The following is a 23,382-nucleotide window of genomic DNA, read 5'->3' on the forward strand; positions in this document are numbered from 1 at the left end:
TTGGAGAGTCCTACTTTTTTTTTATGAAATGAGACGGCCTTATGACGTATGCACCCTTCAAATGCGATCTCTGGAGGACGCGGCCTTCTGAAATGAGACACAGCAGCTGTGTGATATTTCCCCCATCTAGTGGTGAAAAGTTTTATGACCATCCAGTGAATAATAGTTTCTGTTCCTCGCAATTTCGATTTCGTTTCAACTTCGATTTCGAGTGTTGCTTCAAGTGATGAGGTTACTTTTGAAAACTATTATAATTTGCAGTTATTTAATTTGCCAAATGATCTATGATCAAATTAATCTATGTAAAATGAATAATAGTTTTACGTTTTCGGTTTTTTTACCATTTCATTGCTAACATCAGCTATCAGGTTCCAGACGAATACAAGCTAATCTTAGTAAAGTAACTTTTATCAGTGCTGTCGTTATTCTGTATATTGTACGACATCACTAGCGTAAGGCAAACAAATTATAATGCAATTAAAATATTAATCTCATGTTATCCATCATAGAACACGGATTTATGTATTAAGGTAAACAATACTTTTTCATCATTGACGCGAGGAAAACTATCCTAGACGTTGTTCTAGTGTTATGCACAGCACATCATGATATAATTAGCAAAGCAACAATAAAACTTCCAATATACACAAATAGGCTGAATTAATATTACCTGTCGAGAAGAAAGCAGGCAACGTCGGCGTTCTTTTTAAAATCGTTGCTCCTCATGAGCTCTTTCCATCTTGGAAAGGCCACTCCAGTATTTACTTTTGTCTTATTGATTTGCCCGTTGCGTTGTCGTCTTAATTCTCTTTTCCGCTTCCTTGGCGACTCTGATACATATGCCGCAATGTTACTAGGTCCCCGACCCGGGTCGAATTCGGTAATCAATTCCGGGATGTGGTTGCTTTCACACAGAAGGCGACCCGGCAATGTTCCGGGAATATTGCGGGTCCGACGTGCATTTAGAAAGGGGCTCCATCATCATATAGCAGCCTCAAGCAATCCTCCTCTTCACATTCGACACAGTGCCATCGAGTGTAAAAACGCGAAAAGCGAAGCTTGAATTTACGGGTATGTCCCTCTTTGGCAAATGTACTTTCAAGATGGAGGAGCAACATGGCGACCGCCATCCGAACCCTCACCCGTATGTATTTTCAATGGTATATTATAAAATTAGGAGAATACATTATTACTTGAAAGAAGTAAATATACATTAATGAGCACATATATTTTTGAAAGAACTAAGTGATTTTAGCTAAGAATAAACTAAAAAAGTTACACAGTGTAGCTTTAAAAGCATCATTACAAAGTCCATTTCACTACAGTGGTTCTACAATAATTTTATGAAGTGACGAGAATAGTTTTTGTGTGCAAAAAAACGAAATAACGACTTATATAGTGATGGCCTGATATTAAAACAAAGCTTTGAACCGTTATGAATGAGTGTATTGATTCATGATTCGGATCATGTGTCAAACCGCCAAACTGCTGAAATCACGTGACTTTGGCAATCCGAGCCACTGTAGTGAGATGGACTTTGTAACGACGTCTTTAGTGCCTTTATGGGTCTTGAGAGAGGAAATGACTTTGGTATCAATGAAGGCCTTTCTGAGCCATCGGATTTCAACAAAAATATATTGCTTTACAAGAAGCAAAGCAAATTTGTGTTCTGAAGATGAACGGAGGTCTTACGGGTGTTGAACGACATGAGGGTAAGTAATTCATTAAAGAATTTTCATGTTTGGTTGAACTAACCCTTTAAGCTGGGTGCACACTGTACGATGTATAATAGCCCTTTACAACTGTTGCTTTCAGACTGTACGAATGCTGTAAGCCGTGTCACACTGAAGGATCTCAGCTGTCATTAATGTCAGACTGTATGGCTTCAAGACGTGTCAAAAACAGATGCACGCACACACTTCAAGAGTTTTACATCATCATTACGTGACACCTTCAGTGACTGTGAGCTGCATTTACATGCAGGATAGAAATAGTGGCTAGCAAACAAAAACAATCTCTCGTTTTAATTTTAACCCAGGCTTTTCTTGACAAAAGAAAACTGGAAAAAAAGACGCATGTGTGGACTGGAGCAAGTGGTGGTTTGTTGTTGTCTCACTAATTGCATCATGAGGTTCCGCACTCCTTTTGGTTTTTGGATTTGACGGCGGTCATAAGCCACACTACGGGACTGCGCCTCAAATCTCAAATGAGAAAATTAAAATAAAAAAATCATCATAATGGTCATAATGAGCATAAAAAGTATCTGCAAAGTTACAGCGCTGAAAGTTCAATGCAAACAGAGATATTGTCTTTTAAAGTTACGACAGTTTATTGCCTTCAAAAACGGCCGGTTTGGACTACAATGAGCTTCTTCCTGGGTTGGTGACATCATAAACCCTTGCTAGTCACCGCAGATGTGACTTCTGCCCGTAATGGTAAGGGTGTGGCATTTCCGGACAAACTGTAATTGGCACTTCAGCCAATAAAAATACATGAAACTACATTTGGCTATCCAACCAATCTAAGACCATTGCGTTTTTCAGAGGGATGGGCTTCATAGAAGCAGGAAGCAAACGAGCCGTTCAAAGGACAGTGGCGACAGCAGTGTGAAATAAAGGTAAAATATAAGAAAAATACGGTGTTTTAAAAAAAAACAATTATTAACTAGGGGTGTGCACGAATATTCGAATAGTCGAATATTCGATCTGTAATTAACATTCGAAAACTAAAAATACTATTCGAATTTTATTTTGTTAATTGGCTGGCAGTAAATGCAGTTGTAGCAGATATCAAGTGGTACCCTCAGGACAGAAGGACAGCCAAACATGGATGAGATGAAGGACGTGCATTTATTTACTTTAAAGAAAAACTAGGTTGGAGCAAAATTAGAAAACACACACACACTGGAAGGCCTACTGTTTCACTCCGCACTTCCCCCGCTGCATTCAGTCAGACTGAGCGCGAACGCTTAAAGGGGAAGCGGATAACGCATCCTAAGGTGCGCCACTAATTAAGGCCCCACCTACAACAATTGGTAGGAACTCCCGACTGGAACCATTGAAAATTAAACATAAATAACAATAAAAAGGGTAACTTTAAGTTGTGATGAAGTTAAAACATTTACAAAAATATTTATTTCAACACAAATAAGTTAAGGTAAAATAAAATAATAAAAGTAGGATGACATAAAATAAAAAGTCACAAGCAACTGGCTACACAGTGCATCCATGAGAAATCCCTCTAAATCTCGCAGTTATAACTCAATCCACTGGGTGGCGTTGTGGAGCAGGTTAATAAGTTAAGTGCATTTGATCACAATGTCGTCGTCTGCCTCGCAATGTTTGGAATTAACGTTACTTCGATGAAAATTGAAAATGCTGTTTGCACTATGATGAAAATGCACAAAATGGAGTTACTTTTGATGAAATCAATTACTGAAACTGAGTTATAATGATATCACCACCACAAACGAGAATCACATGAAATCCAAACACCAGTGGAATGAGCGATCACTGCTCAGGAGTGCAGGTAAGCTTATCTGTACCCCGAGTGATAGTGAGATAACTTATGATAGCAAAATGATCTCGACACAAATGCTTCCTTTAAAGTTCTTTGAGGGTTTATGAACAGAAAATACAAAGTTCTTCACTCAGACTTCACTTAACCGATATCTTTGTCTCCGCAACGCCTGTCAGTGGCGCATTTTCTCACCCGAGAATAATATCATAATCCAATAATATTATAGTTTATCCCTACATGAAAATGTGAAACAATACAAAGTAAACACATCAGACATATCAAACACACGCACACACAGGTCGGTAGGCTATAGCCTATTGATGTTTGTGTGTGTGTGTGTGTGTGTGTGTGTGTGTGTGTGTGTGTGTATACGTCACGCTAACTGACGCGCTCTGCGCTCGTGCTCCTTGAGCTTATAATGCTTTTGTTCTTTAGGCATTTTTTTACACACTGTTTAATGTTTTAAAAACCTTAAGATATAACGTAAGCGTGTTGTGTACATTGCCTAATCATAAGCTTGTTCAGAAATGGTGACGACATGTTTAGAGAAAAAAAGAAAGAAACATCTCTCATTTTCTCAAAATACCTAATTTAAATAAACGAATATTCGAATATTCGATTTTTATGAGCCCAAATATTCGAATACAATATTTTGGGAAAATGCCCATCCCTATTATTAACACATACACTGCGCCCCATAAACACAACCAATCCTAGAAAAAAAAACACGGAACCACCCCTCTAAATGGCTGTCGGTGACCATGCAAAAAACTACCGATCAAAGGTTTACGATTTTGGCCTAGTATTCACAAAATTTGTCTCAAAAGGCCAAATCATGGAAAAATCATAGTGTGAACTTTTCTTTTTTTTTTTTGGAAAGATTCTAGATTATATGTTTTCAAAAATGGATATCCTGCAAAAATTACATAATCAGAACATACCCGTTGCAATATCCAGCATGCAATGACAAAAATCCTACATAAGAATCATCTGGTTTCCTACTGGTTAAACATGCCAAAACTGAAATGATCTGCTGGATGATACACTGAACAGGACTGAGAGCTGACAGCGATTATCAAGCAGTAATTAAGTCTAGGTAGCAACATATGTCCTAGAGTACAGCTGACACACTGCAGGCCCTGCTTCATACGTCTCCTGTCAGCACTACACTCCGTACAACAGCCACAGTGTATGAATCTATCTTCAGAGGGAGGATGCAGAGCAACCTACACAAACATTCATCATCATGCGTGACCAGGATCAATGGGAAGCCCATCTTCTGTATTCCACTTTCAGTCAGTCGATCCACACCGCTGCTTTCACCTGAGAGTCACTCACAGCAGTCATTCAACAGCCAGCGCTTAGAGGGCTGGACAGTACAGGCCTGCACATGGACAAAATCTGCTGCTATATATTTGTGGTGAAATATCCTAATGAATTAAGATATTAGGAATTGATTGCTTTGTTTTCTCCTTTAGAAAGGTAAACTAGAGTATAGTCTGCCTGAAAACCTAATATGCAACTGCAAATGTACAAGGCATGGTACTAATTTTGTGTTTTAAATTGCATTTCAGAAGCAGAATATGTCTGGCTCAAATTGGATGTATCAGGCCTGCAATAGCTAATATTATGCTTACAGGAAAACACAACCTGACTACCAGGGACAATCTTTCCCGTAGAGACCGGGCTGGTTAAAATAAGGGCTTGTACATGGTAACATGAAGTCTATAAAGATCATGGCACACGCTAAAGGTGCAGTGTTTAGTATTTATGAGGATATACTGGCAGAAATGCAACATAATATACATAACTGTGTTTTCAGTGGTGTATAAAGACCTTAAATTTGTATTACCTTAGAATGAGTCATTTCTATCTACATGCACCGCGGGTCCCCTTACAGTGAAATCGCCATTCCGTCATGTTTCCACAGCCTTAAAAGGACAAACTTCTCTATAGAGCGAAAGCTACTCTCTGCGGTCTCAGACGGCGACATTTTTGTCCTGTGTCGGCCCCCGTAGCTTCTCTGTGTGCTTCGTTGGGTGTGGGTCGGTTGCAATCAATTCGCAACCTTACCACTAGATGCCGCTAAAATTGCAACAACAACAACAAAATTGCAACAAAAATACTATAAAACTACTGCAACGAAGAAAAATACTTTAAAGCATTGCATTTGTTCATCTTAACAGTAATATTTACAAATATATAATAAAAATCTCAAGTCGTCTGTAAATATTATTTTTAGAGTAGAGCTAACATGAACTATAAATGACACAATTCATTAACAACGATTTTGCTAGTTTGCTAATATTAGTAAATGCATTAACTAATGCTATAACTAATGGAAACTCATTAGTTCATAATTTATAGGGATAATTAATGCAAAGATAAAAAAAATGCTGTCATCATTTTCTAACCCCTGTATGACTTAATTTCTTTGTTCTGTGAAAATAAAAATAAGAGAATCCCGTTACAAAAATCTTTTTCCATAAAAAATTAAAGTCAATGGGGACCAAAACAACAGTAGACTTCCTATGGACAAGAAGATTTTGCAAGCAAATTACATGATGACTTTACATTTTTAGGTGATCTATCCCTTTAAGGAAAGATGGTGCTTCAATGCAGTTTAGATGATGCTTTAATACTTTTGTCCTAGTAAAGCCTTCTTTTTTGGTCAAAAATCTGAAGGTTGTCCATCATTTGACAGAGTACACCAAGGTTGATTTAACTTGTGGGCTAACTGTAATTCCCACCCCGTCCAGTTGGTGGCGAGCGCTGTCCAGCCTTTGGCTTTAGTAGTCACCGCAACGTTGCAAAATAGCACGGCAGTCGAATGTGAAAAGTTTCGTCAAACGGCCAATGTTGTAATGTTGTTGGTAAAAGAAGTGAAGAGGATGAAGGACAAACAACAGTCCACGTTTATCAGTCACCGCACTCACCGGCACAGGCGAGCATCCAGTTTTTAAATCCATGCGGGGTGGGCCATGAGGAAGGTTAGAGTTCAGACAGATAAGAAAAGTCGATTGACTTTAGTTCATATATATATATATATATATATATATATATATATATATATATATATATATATATATATATATATGTGTGTATTTTGTAATATTGTGTTGTTGACCATGGCACATTGACCATGCAGAGGCACATTGACCATGTTTTACTGGCCTCGGCTGTCACTGCAGGGAAAAAAATCATCTGCTTTGTGTGTGTGTTGAACATGAAAAGGGACGCGCAGACTCTGTCCATCTGTTCTCTTCATAAATAAATGCATAATCTAACCCAGGGGTTCTCAACCCTGGTCCTCGACGGCCACTGTCCTGCAAAATTTAGCTTCAGCCTTGATCAAACTCACCTGCTTGCTGCTTTCTAGTAATCCTGAAGATCTTAATTAGCTGCTTATTAATTAGCTAAACAAACTCAACAGTACGGTGGCCCTCGAAGACCAAGGTTGAGAATGCCTGGTCTAGCCTTGTCCTGTAAATTCATGACAGGCAGTGAGAAAGTAACACAAATACTGACTAAATCATATCAATATTGGTTTGTTTTACAATTCGAATGCAACAAAACAGGCTGGTTTTCACAGAACGCTTGTGTCCAGCTCATGAAACACATTCTGAGCTAAGGCCTGTTTGTCTGAAGGGAATATGTGTGGGCGAGCTGCAGAGAGAGATTTCCTTTTCTTGGAGCTATGGAAAAGTGGGCCATGTTGGAGAAAAGAGTGCATAATCCCACTTCAGTATCCTAAATGTGACCAAGTTTATAAAACTAATGCTTTGACATGGCCACCATCCCATTTAACAAGACGACAGCCCACCACGAGTGTCCAGCAATAAGACGACAGTCATCAATTTCCTTCTCAGAGCCGAGTCCAGCTTGTAGCTGAGATATGTGGCTAATCATAACTAAATCTCCTCAGGCAGTTCTCTTGTTACAGCCTTTTAAATCATGCGCTATTTTACTGAGGTAAATTGTCCATGTCAGTCAGAATGAGAAATGCATTGTTACGACAGGATCTAGGCGTTTGGTCAGGCCAGAAAAAAAAATCCTTCATATACATCTACGAAATAAGTCCTTCCCTCTGTGCATGTCAATCACCAGCTGTTATTCTTGTCCTGTGTCATGCAGTTTTGCCCGAGAGCTCTTTCGGATCAATGATATTGAGCCACTGGCATATTCTGGATCGCCACCTCGATGCAGCTGTGACCTCCACACAGGGGGAAGAGAAAATCAGGATCCCACATAAAGAGGAGCATCAAATACTACATCGTTTTCAAATCATAATTAACTCAAGATCTTTGGCCAAACACTTTGGAGGAGAAACACGCCACTCCTACTTGTCACTCCTCATGGGTGATATGTAGGTCTCTGACAAGAAAAACTTTTTCAAAATACCTGCATTTACAGGCTTTCAATCTAGGCTGAGCCATTAGGGACAGAAGAAGAAACATATTTTTATCCACAAAACTTGAGACACCCGTCAGACCTGACATATTTGAAAAGCTAGAAGAACTCGTGCCTTCCTGTCTCAATTGTACTCTGGCTAGAGAGATGCCAGACCGCGACCATATTTCTTCACCCCTTAAATTAAACAGAACCCTTTCGCATTAGTCAAACACGTACGGTCACTTTAAGCCTGATGAGGAACAGAAACACTTTCTGTAAGCCAATGGCGGGCTGCTGTCTCGTCGGAAAGCAAGTTTGTGTTGCATCACACAAGTTAGTTCAATGCAGAGGTTAGATTCATGAAACCTCCCCTGGCAACTTAAGAGAAGAAACTGCAAAGTCATCTAGTGAGCTCTCGTTGATCTTTGAAAAGAAACCATCGGACAAGATTCTCAATTTATCAATGTACTTAGGCAAATCTAAACTATATAGTTAATTCAAGGCCAAGACATGTTTATGAAATAATATTTTGTAGAAAATGTTTTAAAATGTATTTCTTAACATTTTATTTTTCATTAATTACTACTAAGTAAACCATTATTTTTTACTATTAAAGAGATAGTTAACCCAAAAATGGAAATTTGATGTGATACCCCCAGGATATCCAACGTGGAGGTGTGTTTGTTTCTTTAGTAGAACATAAATTGAGATTTTTAACTCCATCCGTTGCTAAAATAATGCATGGTTGGAGTTAAAAATCTTGCTTTGTGTTCTACTGAAGAAACAGACACACCTCCATCTTGGATGCCCTGGGGGTAAGCAGATAAACATCACATTTTCGTTTTTGGGTGAACAATCACTTTAACTTATGGAAGCTAGTTTTTGTTTTTTTGTTTTTTTGCATTCATTATCTCAGCTATACACATTCACTCATGTGTATTACAGTTGTTGCTAGTACCTATTTTAGACGTATTACTAACTATCTCATAGTTACTAGTATCTATTTCAGGTTTTATATTACTTATTTTTTAGATACTACTGCAATTGATTCTATCTAGAATGTTTTAGTTGCCTTATAAAATGAACATTTGAAATAGCATAAATATCTGACTATTATGATGAACATGTTATAAGTAACATCTGGAATACCACTGGTGTCTAATAAATAGGAGCTAGTTTGTGTTTAAATCGTACTAGAAAAACTGGAATAAATAATAGTAAATTACTGAATAGTTTCATGTAACTAAGTTTATAGACAAACTGGAGTATGTACCAGCAACAATTGGAATACACATTTGGAAGTAAATAGTATATCATTTTTTTTATTTATTTTTTATTTTTATTTTTTGCAATTTGTTACTTAGTAGCAAAAGTATAGTAGGTGAACGAATAAAAAGAAAAGTTACTCTTGAAACTTAAAAAAAAAACATGATTAGATTACTTAGTAGTAGCTAGTTACTTAACAGTAATTAACATAAAGCTCTAGTCACATAAAAATAGACATAGTTACGTTGAAGTAAAACGGCTGCCTTTAGCATATTTCCAATCTCCTTTTTTTTTTTTACCCTGGACAGCACCCTGGACAGCAACCATCTAAACGAGCCCTATGACAGAAGGCCTGTGGAAAACAGTGTCCTTTTACTCATTTTCTTACTGAGTGGTAGCACCTTCTAGTTATATCTCAACATTGAGAAAAGATGCAGCGTCCCCCCCACCTCACCCCAAATAGTCAGAGTGAGATTTGAGTTGCGGCTTTGAATCCTAAGTAGCCTGTGTGTAATGTACTTTCAAGGAATACACCGTTAAAAAAAGAAAATGAAGGGATGAACCTGGTGTCTTATTATTAAAAAAAGATCATATCTACGACTGCGGCGCGCAAACAGGTGACACAAAACAGTTGCTGTTGGCTGGAAGATATTCTGTGCGTCCTGAGTGGAGTTTTAAAGGCTCCACTCCCAGTGCAGTTGTTCTGAAGGCCCATTACACAAGCGCAGACCAGCAACTTTCTATTCCCAACAGAGCAATGAGCGGTAGGTCCTGGGGGCCACGTTTGAAGATATTCTGAGTCATTCTGACTTTCTGCACCTTTTCGTTTGCGGACACACAAGCCTTAATTGGCTATGGGCCCTGTCTAATAGTTACGCCATGAACACTATCTCAGGTTTATAACAATTTTGTCTTAAGGAACGAATTCTGGATGCTACAAATGAGCAACGAGCGCGCTTGTGCCTACAGCGTATGTCTTTGCATATGTCTGATGATACCATGAAAAGCCTTTAAGCGTTTTATTCCTGCCCAATATTGCTGCAGAGACGCCCCCACAAGCCCCCATCTGTTACTTACACCAAACATGTGGATGTCATCCGCACCACACATAAGCATACAAGCCAAGCCGACGGCCAATGTCAATTTGCAAGCCCGTGCACAAGCATTTTGTGGGCATAAACTTACCGCAGTCTTCACACAAGATCCTCCCAACATCTTTTTTCAGGTTCTTCCCACTTGTATCTAAGGGCGCAAACGACGCTTTAAAAACCAAGGGTTCATCAGTTGGGTCCATGAAAAATATATACTTGTGATTCTTCTTCACTTTGGCGCACGGAGCCTCCGAGCCAAATTCCCCCACGGTGACGAGCTGCTCCCGCTCCAGACCCCCGCTGTTCCGCGGCCACACGTCCAGGACTTTGACATTCACACTGTACGGCTCCGCTGAGACGTTCTGAGGCGCGGACTGCACCTTGCCCTCAATCACCACGGCGGATCTGTAAGCCTGGTCCTGCAGGGAATTCAGACTCGGGGAGTAGCAGGCGAAGGAGACCCCGATGAGCAGCATGGATAAGTGTACCGAATCAAGCCTCCTCATGCCGCCTGCTTTGGCTCGATGGTCGGTGGTCGCGTTGCGGCAGAGCTGCGGGGCGATGGCGGTGGAGCTGGGTTGAAGGCTGAAGAGACTGCGAATAGGCTCCAGTAGCACGGCGGCGCGGCAGACCTTGCGTAAGTGTCCATGCCATCGGGATCCGCTGCTTTTTTCCGATAGATTTGCAATCGGGAAACACCAGCTGGGAACCGGAAACGGCGTAATGTGGCTGGGTTAATACAGATCCCTGCCGAAGCGCATCCTAAAACGCAGAGAAAGTCGTGGACGCTGCCTCCTCCGAAGACACGAGCAGGTATCCGCAAGACGCCGCCAGTCAATCTTTGCCCCGAGATTGCAGTGGTGATCGCGCCCTACTCGCCACTGGTGCTGTGTATCTTCCACTGCAGTCGAATGTGAAATGCTGCAGTAAACTATTAGGGCTACTTTCGATATCCCCCTCAGCACAAACGTTGTAAGAATCCACTTTCGTAACGATAAAACGCGTTTGCCGTATCCCTCGCGCCCCGTCTCTATCCGCCACCCCGATCTATCAGGGCAAGATTCCCCGCACAAACGGCAGATTCACGGCTGGGGTGCTGAAACGAACGCCCATGCGCCGGCGTGTGCGTCTTTAGTCTCCGACACCCCGAGAAAAATGGTCAAACCATGATCTCTCCCATCGCCAATCCTCATCGGAAGAAAAAAAAAACACACACACCTAAATGTATGGTGCAGGGGAGCGCCTGCCTAAAATCTTCCTGTAAATCGTTACAGCACCGCAGAGGTTTGCGCTGCTTTGAGTGCGATGGCTAACAGTGCGAATGAATGAGCTTTGAATGAGTTTTGCGTCTCATTCCATTACTAAATCATGCCCTGCATTCAGGTCACATTCGCCGCTCTGCCTCAGAGAAGAAAAAAATATATAGTGAGGCGTTGCATCAAATCCATAGGCTACGTCTGGTATTCGTTGCATTGCCGATGCCTGGCCGAATGAGAACATGTTTAACAAATGAAATGAAGGAACATCACGAATGAAGCAGACTGCATCAAACACAAATGTTTGCACAAGACAGTCAATGATTTATAGACGTGTGGTGGTGGATATGAATGGTAGAGAGAGACGCTGTTTAAAAGCAGATTATAAAGATTAATATTGGACTTGCGTTAGGAACGGTATATAAAATAGCCTAAATCCTGAACTAAATGAAGGCTGAACCTGTGGATCTGCGAAGGAGCGCAGCTCCAAATTCACTAAGGGCGACATCTGCTGTTCTCTGCGCACAGGACGTCAGAGCCACAACACTTCTCTAACATGTAAGATGACTGGGAATCATGGGGCAGAAATAGCGCAAATCGTGGTCCCTCACACTTATTACTTACTCAACGAACAAACAGTTCACTTGGTAGTAGGACCAGTGTAACTTGCTCAATGCACAGTAGTGATAGTTTAGAAATAGTCCATTGCATAGGATCCTTATTGTTTAAATTGTAATAAGCTGAGCTATAAATTCCTATGGCCTAACTGTCAAGTGATTTAACATACTTTTGTTTTTACATATTTTTACATTTTTTACATATTTTTTATATTCTATCAGACAAAGCATGCCTTTAAGTGTTAAATATGTATATAGTGCCATCACAAGTTAAATAATTATATATATATATATATATATATATATATATATATATATATATATATATATATATATATATATATATATATATATATATATATATATATATAAAATGCTCCCTACAAATACCACGTTTTTAAATAATCAGATATTTACACACACACAAAAAACTGTGCAGGGTTGACTTTTTAGGACTGACTCCTACTGACTAACTGAAAAACATTGATCTAAAAGAGAACGTGTTTATAATGGTAACAAAATAACACACGGACTTTTCATTTATAATACAATTAGATATACAAAAATAGATTTAACAGTCTGTTTTTCAGTCAAAATAATATTTACAAGTAGTAATACAGAAAGAGCGAAAAAAAAATGTTTTTTTTTATTTTGTTGAGAAAAGGCCTAACAAAAAGTCTGACACAAACGGCACCATTTTCGTGGAATGAAATCTATACTCAAACACATCACTTATTGTATTTGATACATATGGAGGTGCAGTTACAAGTGCCTCTATCATTTGTAGGTTAACGAAAGCGACATTTTAAACAGGCACTACCAACCAAATTCAAAATCCGACAGAAACGCAGCGATTCATGCGCGTGACGAACTCGGCGGTCACTGTCCATGGTTCTGAATCCGCGCTGCCCTCAACCTCCCGCCGACCAAACTCCCCTAGCCCACATAGCTAAATGCTATTTTAACGAAATTGTTCATAAAAGTCTGTATACTGTAAAGACACTTACAACTTAGGCCTGCCTAAGACCATGCACCATCTCTATAAACCAGTCAATCATGATAAACATCTCAATCACTTTTCTTTACACATTCAGAGCTTTTGATTAAATAAGTTTAATCTCCACACCCCACAAATGCAACACACTTGAAAATAAAAAAAATATGATTTAATGGTTCAATGAAGCAACTTAAAGGGATAGTTCCCAAAATGAAATGTTGATGTTTATCTGCTTACCCCAGGGAATCTAAGTGTTTGTTTCTTCAACACAAATGAAGATTTTTAACTCCAACCGTTGCTCGTAAAATGAGCAATGGTTGTAGTTAAAAATCTACAATTCTGTTCTACTTAAGAAACAAGCACACCTACATCTTAGATGCCCTGGGGTAAGCAGATAAACATCACATTTTCATTTTGGGGGGAACTATCCCTTTAAGTAGTAAAGCACCCTTATGTTTTTCCCAGATCCTGAGTTTCCTATTCTTTGGAGAACCAAAAAATGTCATCAGGTTACATTCCTCAGGAAATTAGTTATAGGTATCATTACACAATCCCTTCTCTACTATGGCAGAACCCACTTGCTAAAATGATCATACAACTTTTTCATAAGAGGCCAGGAGAACTGTAACGTAACAGAGGATAAATAAAACACATTATGGGCATATTACATTTGCATAAACACCAATAAAGCGTTATGACACTAGATATCCATTCTACAACAATTGCAGCTTCTAGCTCACCGAATCTACCAGAATATGTAGAATAAATCTCACCTGAGATGTAGCCTATTTGGACAGCATCTAAAGCTGCAATTTCACGAAAGCAACAGTGCGAGGCGCACGAGGCTTTTGCTTTTCCCCAGCTGAGCGTGCTGACATCAGACTCCACGCGCACCGCGTTGAGCTCTTGCGTGCGTCCGTCTCCATGCCACGACTCGCTCTTTCGTTCCATCTTGTGAACGGCGCATCGGTGAAGCAGCACCGCGACAGTGTTTACAGTAGGCCTTCGGGGCTTACAGGTTTTCATCTTTGTTTTTGACAGTGTTCAACTGCGAAGGGCTTGCACAGGAGCTAACGCTCTGCCTGCAGACTGAGCGGGGTAAGGTATGCCGAGACACGTCGCTCGTTACGAGGTCTGCGACTTTGGCAACAGCACTGCACTTTACGATCATATGTCATGGTATTCCGCGGTATACTTTTTTTTTTTTTTTGGTCAGCACAAAACCGCGGAATTAATGTTCGCAGCCGTGTGCAGATATCACAGACTGCTTGCGCAAACTCGTTAACTGTTTACAGTGCTGACAGACTGCGAAGCTGCCAGACTCGGTCTGTTGCGGCAAAATCCAGTGCCATTTAGAGTGACTGTGACATACCGTTATGAGTTCAAGCTTGCAGAGGTCACCTTCGATCAAAAACAAGCACACCTTTAAAAGTAACGCTCATGAATTGGAGTCGACGGTCCCACTTTTCCTTCACCCAGTGTCTTTTTTGACGCACTGTCACTTGTGTTAGGCCCATGAAAAGGAGTTCACACGTGCAGTGGAAGTTTTAAATGACAAGATGTTAAGTTTCAATTAAGAACAACGAGTTAAGCAGTTCCTCATTTTAGCAAGCAACAGGCCCAAGAAAGTTAGTGACCACTGGTTAGCCATTAGACCATTTTCTTGAAGAAAGGGGAGAAAAAAAGCAAATATTATCTAAATGCATTTTTATTTATTGTATGTATTTTATTGTATACTAAAATATCTTGAATGACCAAAAAATAAAATAAAACATGCACTTTATGCTAGAATTATGCTAGACATACACACGTGTAAGCAATTAAATACTCAACGTAATTTCGGGAGGAGTGAACATATCTTATCTTTCCGTTAACTGAGCATAATCAACCGCTCACCTTGCTCCGGAATCGGCTGTTTTTGCATCCTACAGTCCGTCCACCTTCCCAACTCTTCACCAACATAATTTTGCATTTTCTACCATACTCATCTTTCAGAAACTATCTAAGAACGAGTTGAAGCTGCTCCATCGAGTCCTTACACTACGGGGAAGCCACATATGTTTAACCTTAATGGTTTAAAGGCCATATGGGCTAACGAGCTCGTGAAACTTCTCCTGACAGGCCCTGCGCCTGTGAATGCTGTTTGTATTCGGCGTGTGCTCGCTCTTTAGATTATGGAACGAAACAATGGTTTTGTAAAAAACTAAATGCTCTTGTAATGCACATTTTATCTAAATGTTGCATTTATAAATGTCACTTCGTTTAAGTATTGTGGTTTATTTCTCAAGGCGTGCATATAACTAAGGCATGTTCTTTATTGTTTATTCAAGGAAAATTGCGTGTACATGCATCTGTTTATCTGTTTATTATACCTCTCACAAACATACAAATGGACATTTATAATAATACTAGTAACACTTTATAATAAGGTCTCATTTGTTTACATTGGTTAATGAATTAACTAACATGAACTAACAATGATCAATACATTTTACAGCATTTATTACCCATTGTTAATGTTAGTTAATATTCATGTTAGTTTGCATTAACTAATGTGAACAGATAGGCTACAATTTTGATGTTGAAGATTACTAAGATTAATAAATGCTGTAAAAGTGTGTTAGTCCATGTTAACTATGTAGTTAACCAATGTATTGTTGGGGTAATCTGGATGTTTATTATTTATCGAAATTGTTATAATATATATATATATATATATATATATATATATATATATATATATATATATATATATATATATATATATTTTAATATACGTTATTACATTGCAGACTTTTCATTATGGGAAATGATTTTAACTTTTGGTTCTTTCTTATGAAGACTCTTACAGATTGCCTTTTTTAAATAGCTGTAACTTTAAGATTAAAATTATATTAAAATAAAATGTAAATTTTTAAAGATGATGTGATGTATTACGTCCACAGTACATTTGTGAAAGTAAAAAAGATACGATTATATGCATTAGAATATACCATTGTCGTCCTGCTTTGACGAAACCGCTGATAAAACCTGATAAGTCTATCACAGTTTTACCTTTTGCCAACGAACACGTTGATTATCATTTAAGAAATTACTTATTTAAATGTTTTCTAAATTATTTAAGAATTTAGAGAACCGATCATTTTTGCAGCGTAAAAAATATTAAACGCTTAAAAAGGTAATCACTTTCTAGGGTCAGTGGTTATAATTGAAATTGCATTAAAGAACCGTTTAATTCAATGAAAGAAAATTCATTCAAAACATTTGTTATTATCCAGTTTCTACTTTTGTTTGGTGTATTATTTATTTATTTTTAATAACTGAGCTTGAGTTTGTGCTATATTTTTACAAGAAAAACACGCAAATAATTAAATAACTGATACAAATCGTTATACAGATGTCATGTGCTTCTACATTTATAAAACAGTTTGCTTTAAAAACATGTTTAGAAACGAATGCATCATTTAATTGTGTATTACATTGCCAAACATTTGAAAATTAAAAGGATTTGGTGCGGAAGAAAATAGCAAGAACAAGGCCTTTGGATTGTATTAAAATTATAGCTACGCATTTTAGATATTGTAGTAAATAATATAATTTTACTCGTTTAGCTTAGTGTTTGTTTTTTATTAATAAATAAACAAATGTCTGAAACCCATTACTCAATTTCACTTGCGAAATGCGTTTTTTTAAGCTATGGCCTATCCGAGAAATGTTATAGCTGCATTGGGACGAACTGCATGAATTGTGTTACAGTGTTCTTATTAAATATACATATAAATGTATATATTCTCCTGCGTAACCGTCACACAACACATACCCTATACACATGTTTATGTAAACCGCTTTGAAAGCACTTATCACAACCATATCAAAGTAAATTAGAAAAATATATAGCCTAGCTATATGGTACCATGAAATTAAATGTTGTTTTATTTTAATAGGCCTTTAAAATAGTATAACCACACAGGTCTAAGGTAAAATGTAGCCTAATTTATTTAACTGGAAACCTTGGATTATTGGTTTTTAAATAAGACATTTTTTACATGCTAATAAAATAACAACAATAAAAAACAACACATATTCGGGTACCCTACGTTATATGTTATTATAATAATAATGATATGCATCTGGTATAAATTCATACAGCAAACGTATAGGTTATATAATAGTCTATATTTGAGAAAAAATACGTAACACAAGCCTACAGAACATGCAATAGCGCATGGCTTTAAACTAAAATGCAACCAAATCTATTTATTAGCTCAAACTCTAGGCATTTAATACATATTGCATCAATAAGAAGGCATCTGAATAATATATTTCCAATAGCCTTTTTTTTGTTTTGTTTTTGTTTGTTTTTTTGTCGATCTAGATGATTGAATGAAAGGATATGAAGGATAAACAACTAATAAAAAGCATAAGCACAACGTCGGGACGTCCATGGTGTTGTCCAGTTTATTTCTTGCAAAATTTCTCATTAAATAGGTTATTCGTAAATTCAAGTGAGATCCATGAGATTCATCTTAAAGAATTAGATCAGTTTATATAACTTCAGATTTAGAAAACTCAGTTTATGTTCTCGGTATAATATTCCTACAGTTTTAATAGCCGTTTAATATCGTTTAGCCTAATATCCTAACTAATAGCCTAATTATCAATAGCCTACTTCTATTATAGGCTAATAATAATAATAATAATAACTGGCTAATGAAAACTAGAGGACAACGAACAAATGACTTAAGTCTCGATATATAGGCTATATGCTGGCTAAAATACATCGATGGCTGTGAAATATATCCTGTAGCAGCCTATATTAAGATACACGGTAAGGCAGCACACACTCGGAACGCAATTCATTGAATGTTCAGTTCCGCTCTGAAGTGAATTTATCATCATCTTCCAGGACAGAGACATCCTATGTGATTAGAGAGTACTGCAGCGTTATAGACCTTCTGTACGATGAATTTATTCGGAATCTGCACTGGTGTGAACAGCGCTCGTCTTCTCTCCTCACACAGATCTCGCGAGAGCGGTGGCGTGGCTGCTTGGCAGTAGGCTTGCAGTAAGACAGAGGGAGAAGGCAGGCAGCATCATGGCGGACAGAGACAGTGGAAGTGAGCAGGGAGGAGCAGCCACGGGCCCGGGTGTCGGTTCCATGCACCCAGTGACAGGAGGGGCGGGCTCGGCTTCCGGGCTGCAGCACGAGACGCAGGAGCTCGCTTCGAAGCGGGTTGACATCCAGAACAAGCGCTTCTATCTAGACGTAAAGCAGAACGCGAAAGGCCGCTTCTTGAAGATAGCAGAAGTCGGGGCCGGGGGAAACAAGAGCCGCCTCACTCTCTCCATGTCTGTGGCTGTCGAGTTCCGCGACTACCTGGGAGACTTCATCGAGCACTATGCCCAGTTAGGGCCGAGCAATCCGGACGTGGCGCAGGACGAGCCGCGGCGGGCGCTGAAGAGTGAGTTTCTGGTCCGGGAGAATCGGAAGTACTACATGGATCTGAAGGAGAACCAGAGGGGCCGCTTTCTGAGGATCAGGCAGACCGTCAACCGGGGGCCCGGCTTGGGATCCACGCAAGGCCAGACCATCGCTCTTCCAGCCCAGGGACTTATCGAGTTTCGCGACGCTCTCGCCAAACTCATCGACGACTACGGAGTGGAGGACGAGCCGGCGGAACTGCCCGAGGGATCCTCGTTAACTGTGGACAACAAGCGCTTTTTCTTTGACGTGGGCTCCAATAAATACGGGGTGTTCATGAGGGTAAGCGAGGTCAAGCCCACCTATCGCAACTCTATCACAGTGCCCTACAAAGTGTGGTCGAAATTCGGCAGCACTTTCTGTAAATACGCAGACGAAATGAAAAAGATTCAAGAGAAACAGAGGGAAAAAAGGGCATGCGAGCTCCAGCAGCAGCAGCAAGAGGAGATGCACGGTGACGACGGAGACGAGGATTGATAGTGGAGGGAAACATGCAAAAAAAATAATCCGAATAACCTAAAGAGAAATTATACGTACTTTGCTGTAAAAAAGAAAACAAGAAAAAAGAGAAAGATACATAAAAGATAAGTAACTGTTTAACTCCACGGGAGCACTACCCACAAAAAATACAAACCTCCACAGACTGACAGTCCACTCATCGCTGGATGTCATCCACTTACCCACCATTAATACCAGTAAGCGGCTGCTAAACCAAGTAATAACATTATATATGAACTGTGTTTCTTACTTGACGACAACAGAACTGAGTGTTTCTTTCCCTTATTAACCGAGAACTTTTTTACACGTTCCGAGATATTATAGAAGTGTTTGCAATGGAGTTATTGCCGAGATTACGAGGAAACGGTTCCTTTACGTTAATGACTTCAGCACAAATCAGATGTTTATGTTTTAGTTTTGTTTTTAACCAAATTTTCAAATCATCTGAAGAGGTTGTCATGGTAGCCATGCCACTGCTAGATTTTCCAAGCATCACCTGAGGGCTAGGAACCCTGATGGAGGGGCAAAAACAATAACTAAAAAAAAAATCAACCTGTTGATTGATAGAGGTACAGAGGTCAGCAGAGTGGTCGCTGTGTGCAGGTGGTAGTCGACCTCTTCGCAAACATTCTGAGGAGTATTACCAGTGTATTTTTTTAATTGAAGTTAGTCTTGCAGATGATATGCCATGTATTTGTGTCTCGTTGTCATGCTGTGTATAAAAAAGGTACTCAATAAGTAAGAGCAATGACAACAAGAGAGAGCTCTCGAAAACATTTTTGTAACCGAAACCGGACCCCTCGATACAAACATACAAAGAATCGTATGAAAATGCTCATGTAGAAAAACATACAAAGTATGATTTTGTGAATCAGATATATTTCAGTGGAGAAGAAAACAACCCACGTTTTTAGTGGGAATTTGACAAACAATCTGTTAAAGGGTTTAAAATATATAGATATATATAGATATATATATAGATATATATCAGTCTACCAATGAGAGGACGAGTGGCGCCAAGGAATGCTGTAGTTGCATGTTAACCTGTACACAGCCACATTGAGGTGGATTTCTCAATGTTCGTCCTCAAGGACTCTTTTCTGTAATGGTTTCAATGTCCATAAAGTCAGTAATGTTTGGTCAGGTAGTTGATACTCGTTTTTCTTTCAAGGAATGAGTCGTTTGAGAAATACATGTACATAATATAATATATCAACACTCACTTGATCAGACATCAATGACCAGTCTATTGGAACGAAATGGGGGCCCTTGAGGACCTGTGTTGGGAGACCCTGACTTTAATGAAACTTGTTGGGGAGCATACTCTTCAGCATTAAACAACCTGGTGCCTTACAGACTCCGCATGCTTATACACTGGCTGGTGCTTTGGATCTAAGTTTGGGTCCCTTCCCCTCCCTCCCTTCTTCTTTTTTTTCTCGGCTGGTTTTGTTTGGCCCTGGCCCTCCTGTAAGCTATTGCATAACTCATGGTCTTTTCGGTTTAGAAGCAAATCATTATTTGCAGGTTCTGATCACAACGCGTGACTCCGAAATCCGAAAGCATTTTTTCCGCACCTTGACGAAAGCAAGATGAATCTTCCCTTAGTTTATTAAAAAATGCTTTGTGCCAGGCAAAATGTTTAGTGGCTCTCAACAAACTCGTTTGTTGTGAGGTGAACTTCTGTCTTGCTGTAGTTTGGCAGTAATGTATCATTGTCACAGACCAAAAGCCTAAATGAGGGGTGTGGCCAGGATATTTTTCCCCCAACAGTGTTGCTTCATGTAATTTGTCACTTTGGAAACTTTGGCTCACAAAGGTTTTTTTTTTCTCTTTCTCTCTCTCTCTCTCCCCCCCTCTTCCCAGTGCTATATTTCATTACTGTGTGCAATATTGAACGTGCCAATGTTGGCAATATATGTATATCAATTAAATATATGATTAATATTTGAAAAGCATGTGGCTGAATTCCACGTTTATTTCTTTAAAGCCTTTATCTGCACTTACAAAAAAAGGTGTGTATCTGGAAAAGAAACCGATCTCAAAGAACAAGCTTCACCTTGGTGAAGTGAACAGCAGTTATCTATCCTGTCTGCACTTTTTGTGAACGTCCGTGTCATAGTTGCCACCCCGTTTCTGTTCCTCTTGGAAAGGTTGGGGGGTTACAGGAATGGGACAATGGGGGTGTAAAGGCCTTTGGGTTAGGGGCAATGAATATGTATCCTTAATTTCCCTTCAAATACAGACATGGGATGATTCTAATGATGAAGGTGTGTGATGACCTCTTCTGTCTTCAGTAGCACATTGCTTTCCCAGCTGGAGAAAAATGTTTGACCAATGTTTGTTTGAAAATTATCTCGACAAGGAATGCCTTGTGCCGTTATTTTTTTTTCTTTCTTTCTCTTAACTTATGTTCCTTCCCTTTGCAAAGAGGTTCACCGAATTACTCATTCGGCGGTTATGAGTCAAATATAATTTATGTACATTTTACAAATTAAAAAAATAAAAATAAATGTTAATTTACCCACCTCTTATGAAAAGAATGTTCAATATCAATGATTCTGTGTTTCTTTTTCTCGTGTGAAACTGTTGGGATAGTGGTTGATTTTGTGCCTCTTGACTTCAGTGAAGTTTTTTCTGTGTACGCACAGTTGATGTAGCCCTTTTTAAAGGAAAAGAATTATGGCCTGGAGAATGCAGACTAACCGATCTGTAATAACATGTCACAATGTCATTTGATGCAGTCTCCTTTTGCTGTATGGGTACTGTTGGTTTGGTCAACCACTGGAACTTTGTGATAACATTACAGTTTCTAAGGATGTTCCAAGCCTTTTATCATCTTACATTTCTGCAGTATGACTGAAGGGGTCTTTCTCAGAATAACAACCATAATATTAGATTTTATTTTTAATCAATACTGTTAGAGCCGCAGGTCAGACATCATTCTGCTGAATGTATCCTAAAAATCCATATACATTTGTCAATTCAAGACGTCTAATTTTATGTATTAATTGTGCCTTATACTAAATCTTCATATAGGTTCAAAAAATACTGCGGATTCTCTGGATTTCGACTTGAATGAATCTCTTGCTCTCTTTTGTTAAACTTTGTAAAAAGCGGGGGAAAGATCTTGCTGCAAAACAACCCAATGATTTAGTTTCTTCATTACTAATATTATTAGCATGTTACTGTGCTGCAGGAATGTATTTAAAAACTTGAATTAATTTTACCTTTTTTGCTGGAGTGGTTTGGTTTTGAATTTACATGAAACAATCTTTATTTATAGTTGCCTATGGTCATGTTACATAGATTTAAAGACATTGAATCCATCCAAATTTATATGGCAAGATTGAATCGTGAACACATTTCTGTTCTTGTGATGGAATGGAATTTCAGTTTGTGTTACATTAACAGCTTCAGTAAATTATGATTCTAAATTAAGCATTTTTTAATTTGGGAGAATTGTTTTTTGCAGATCACTTCTCATTGGAGTCCCCCATTAAGCAAGTTTAAATATTGAGAAAATATGAAAAATAACTGATTCTGTTGATTAAACAAATTATGCATAACTGCTAATCATTAAAAAGTCTGGTTGGGCAGAGTGAAATAAGTTGTATTTTGTTATATTTGATTAAACAGTTATAATTAGTATAATTGCAAGCAGCAATTATGAGGCTAAGCACATTAATGTGTTCATGTTTTATGATCATGTAGATTGTTTTGGTCACAGTGAATTGAGTAAAAGCCCTAATTAACCATCATTTAAAACTAACCTATGTTTTAACCAGATTCATTTGATATTCTCAGGGCATTGCAACATGACATTGCATAAAAGATTAGTCAGTTTTCTGAAGAATTAAATGCATTTAGGTGAAACCACTAACACTAAGTGCACTAACAGGTGATGAAGACTGGATAAACTTTGCAAAAACTTTATTCTGAAACAGTTGAAAAAGATGTACTGTATATTTGAGATTGAAAAATTATGAATTGCTGGATTACAAATGCCCTATACTACACTGTACACTGCAGGGCACCGATCGGGGACTGAAACGTTTGCTCCCAAAAAAGTCCCACAATGCACCATGATAGCCAGGAAGCGTTGATGCTCAATGGCCACGTCCAAAAATCTAGACAGCTTCTCATCCTTATCAGGCAATGGCTTTTCAGGTAGTGTTTGCGAACAAAGATAACTCACGAAACAAATTTCGGACAGACTTCTGAGGCATTAACAGTAACGGTTTAATAATCTAGCAAAATAGAACGA

General features: G+C 38.7%; 2 protein-coding genes across 13 annotated transcripts in view; one reads left to right on the plus strand and one right to left on the minus strand.

The window, feature by feature from the left end:
• The window catches only part of nrg2a (neuregulin 2a), a 121,034-nt gene extending 110,249 nt beyond the window's left edge, over positions 1–10,785 (minus strand). For 9 of the 10 annotated variants that reach the window (XM_067424414.1, XM_067424413.1, XM_067424411.1 and 6 more), the window contains exon 1: positions 10,363–10,785. In XM_067424414.1, coding sequence (XP_067280515.1) covers positions 10,363–10,774 — 412 coding nt within the window. In that variant the 5' untranslated portion in view covers positions 10,775–10,785. Of the gene's footprint in view, positions 1–5,371; positions 5,494–10,362 lie in introns of those variants that run through there. The other variant, XM_067424419.1, reaches the window with a different exon arrangement.
• puraa (purine-rich element binding protein Aa) lies at positions 10,776–21,642 on the plus strand. 3 transcript variants are annotated; one of them, XM_067424423.1, is made up of 2 exons: positions 10,776–10,905; positions 18,160–21,642. In XM_067424423.1, exon 2 carries the CDS (start codon positions 18,234–18,236, stop codon positions 19,095–19,097), a length of 864 nt encoding a protein of 287 aa, XP_067280524.1. In that variant the 5' UTR covers positions 10,776–10,905; positions 18,160–18,233; the 3' UTR covers positions 19,098–21,642. The 3 variants fall into 3 exon arrangements, with proteins under 3 accessions (XP_067280524.1, XP_067280523.1, XP_067280522.1); XM_067424422.1 differs by lacking the exon at positions 10,776–10,905 and adding an exon at positions 14,032–14,241; XM_067424421.1 differs by lacking the exon at positions 10,776–10,905 and adding an exon at positions 14,032–14,236.
• The last annotated feature ends 1,740 nt before the right edge of the window (positions 21,643–23,382 follow it).

The sequence above is a fragment of the Pseudorasbora parva genome, chromosome 18 (genome assembly GCF_024679245.1).
Source record: "Pseudorasbora parva isolate DD20220531a chromosome 18, ASM2467924v1, whole genome shotgun sequence".
In the NCBI taxonomy this organism is placed as follows: Eukaryota; Metazoa; Chordata; class Actinopteri; order Cypriniformes; family Gobionidae; genus Pseudorasbora; species Pseudorasbora parva.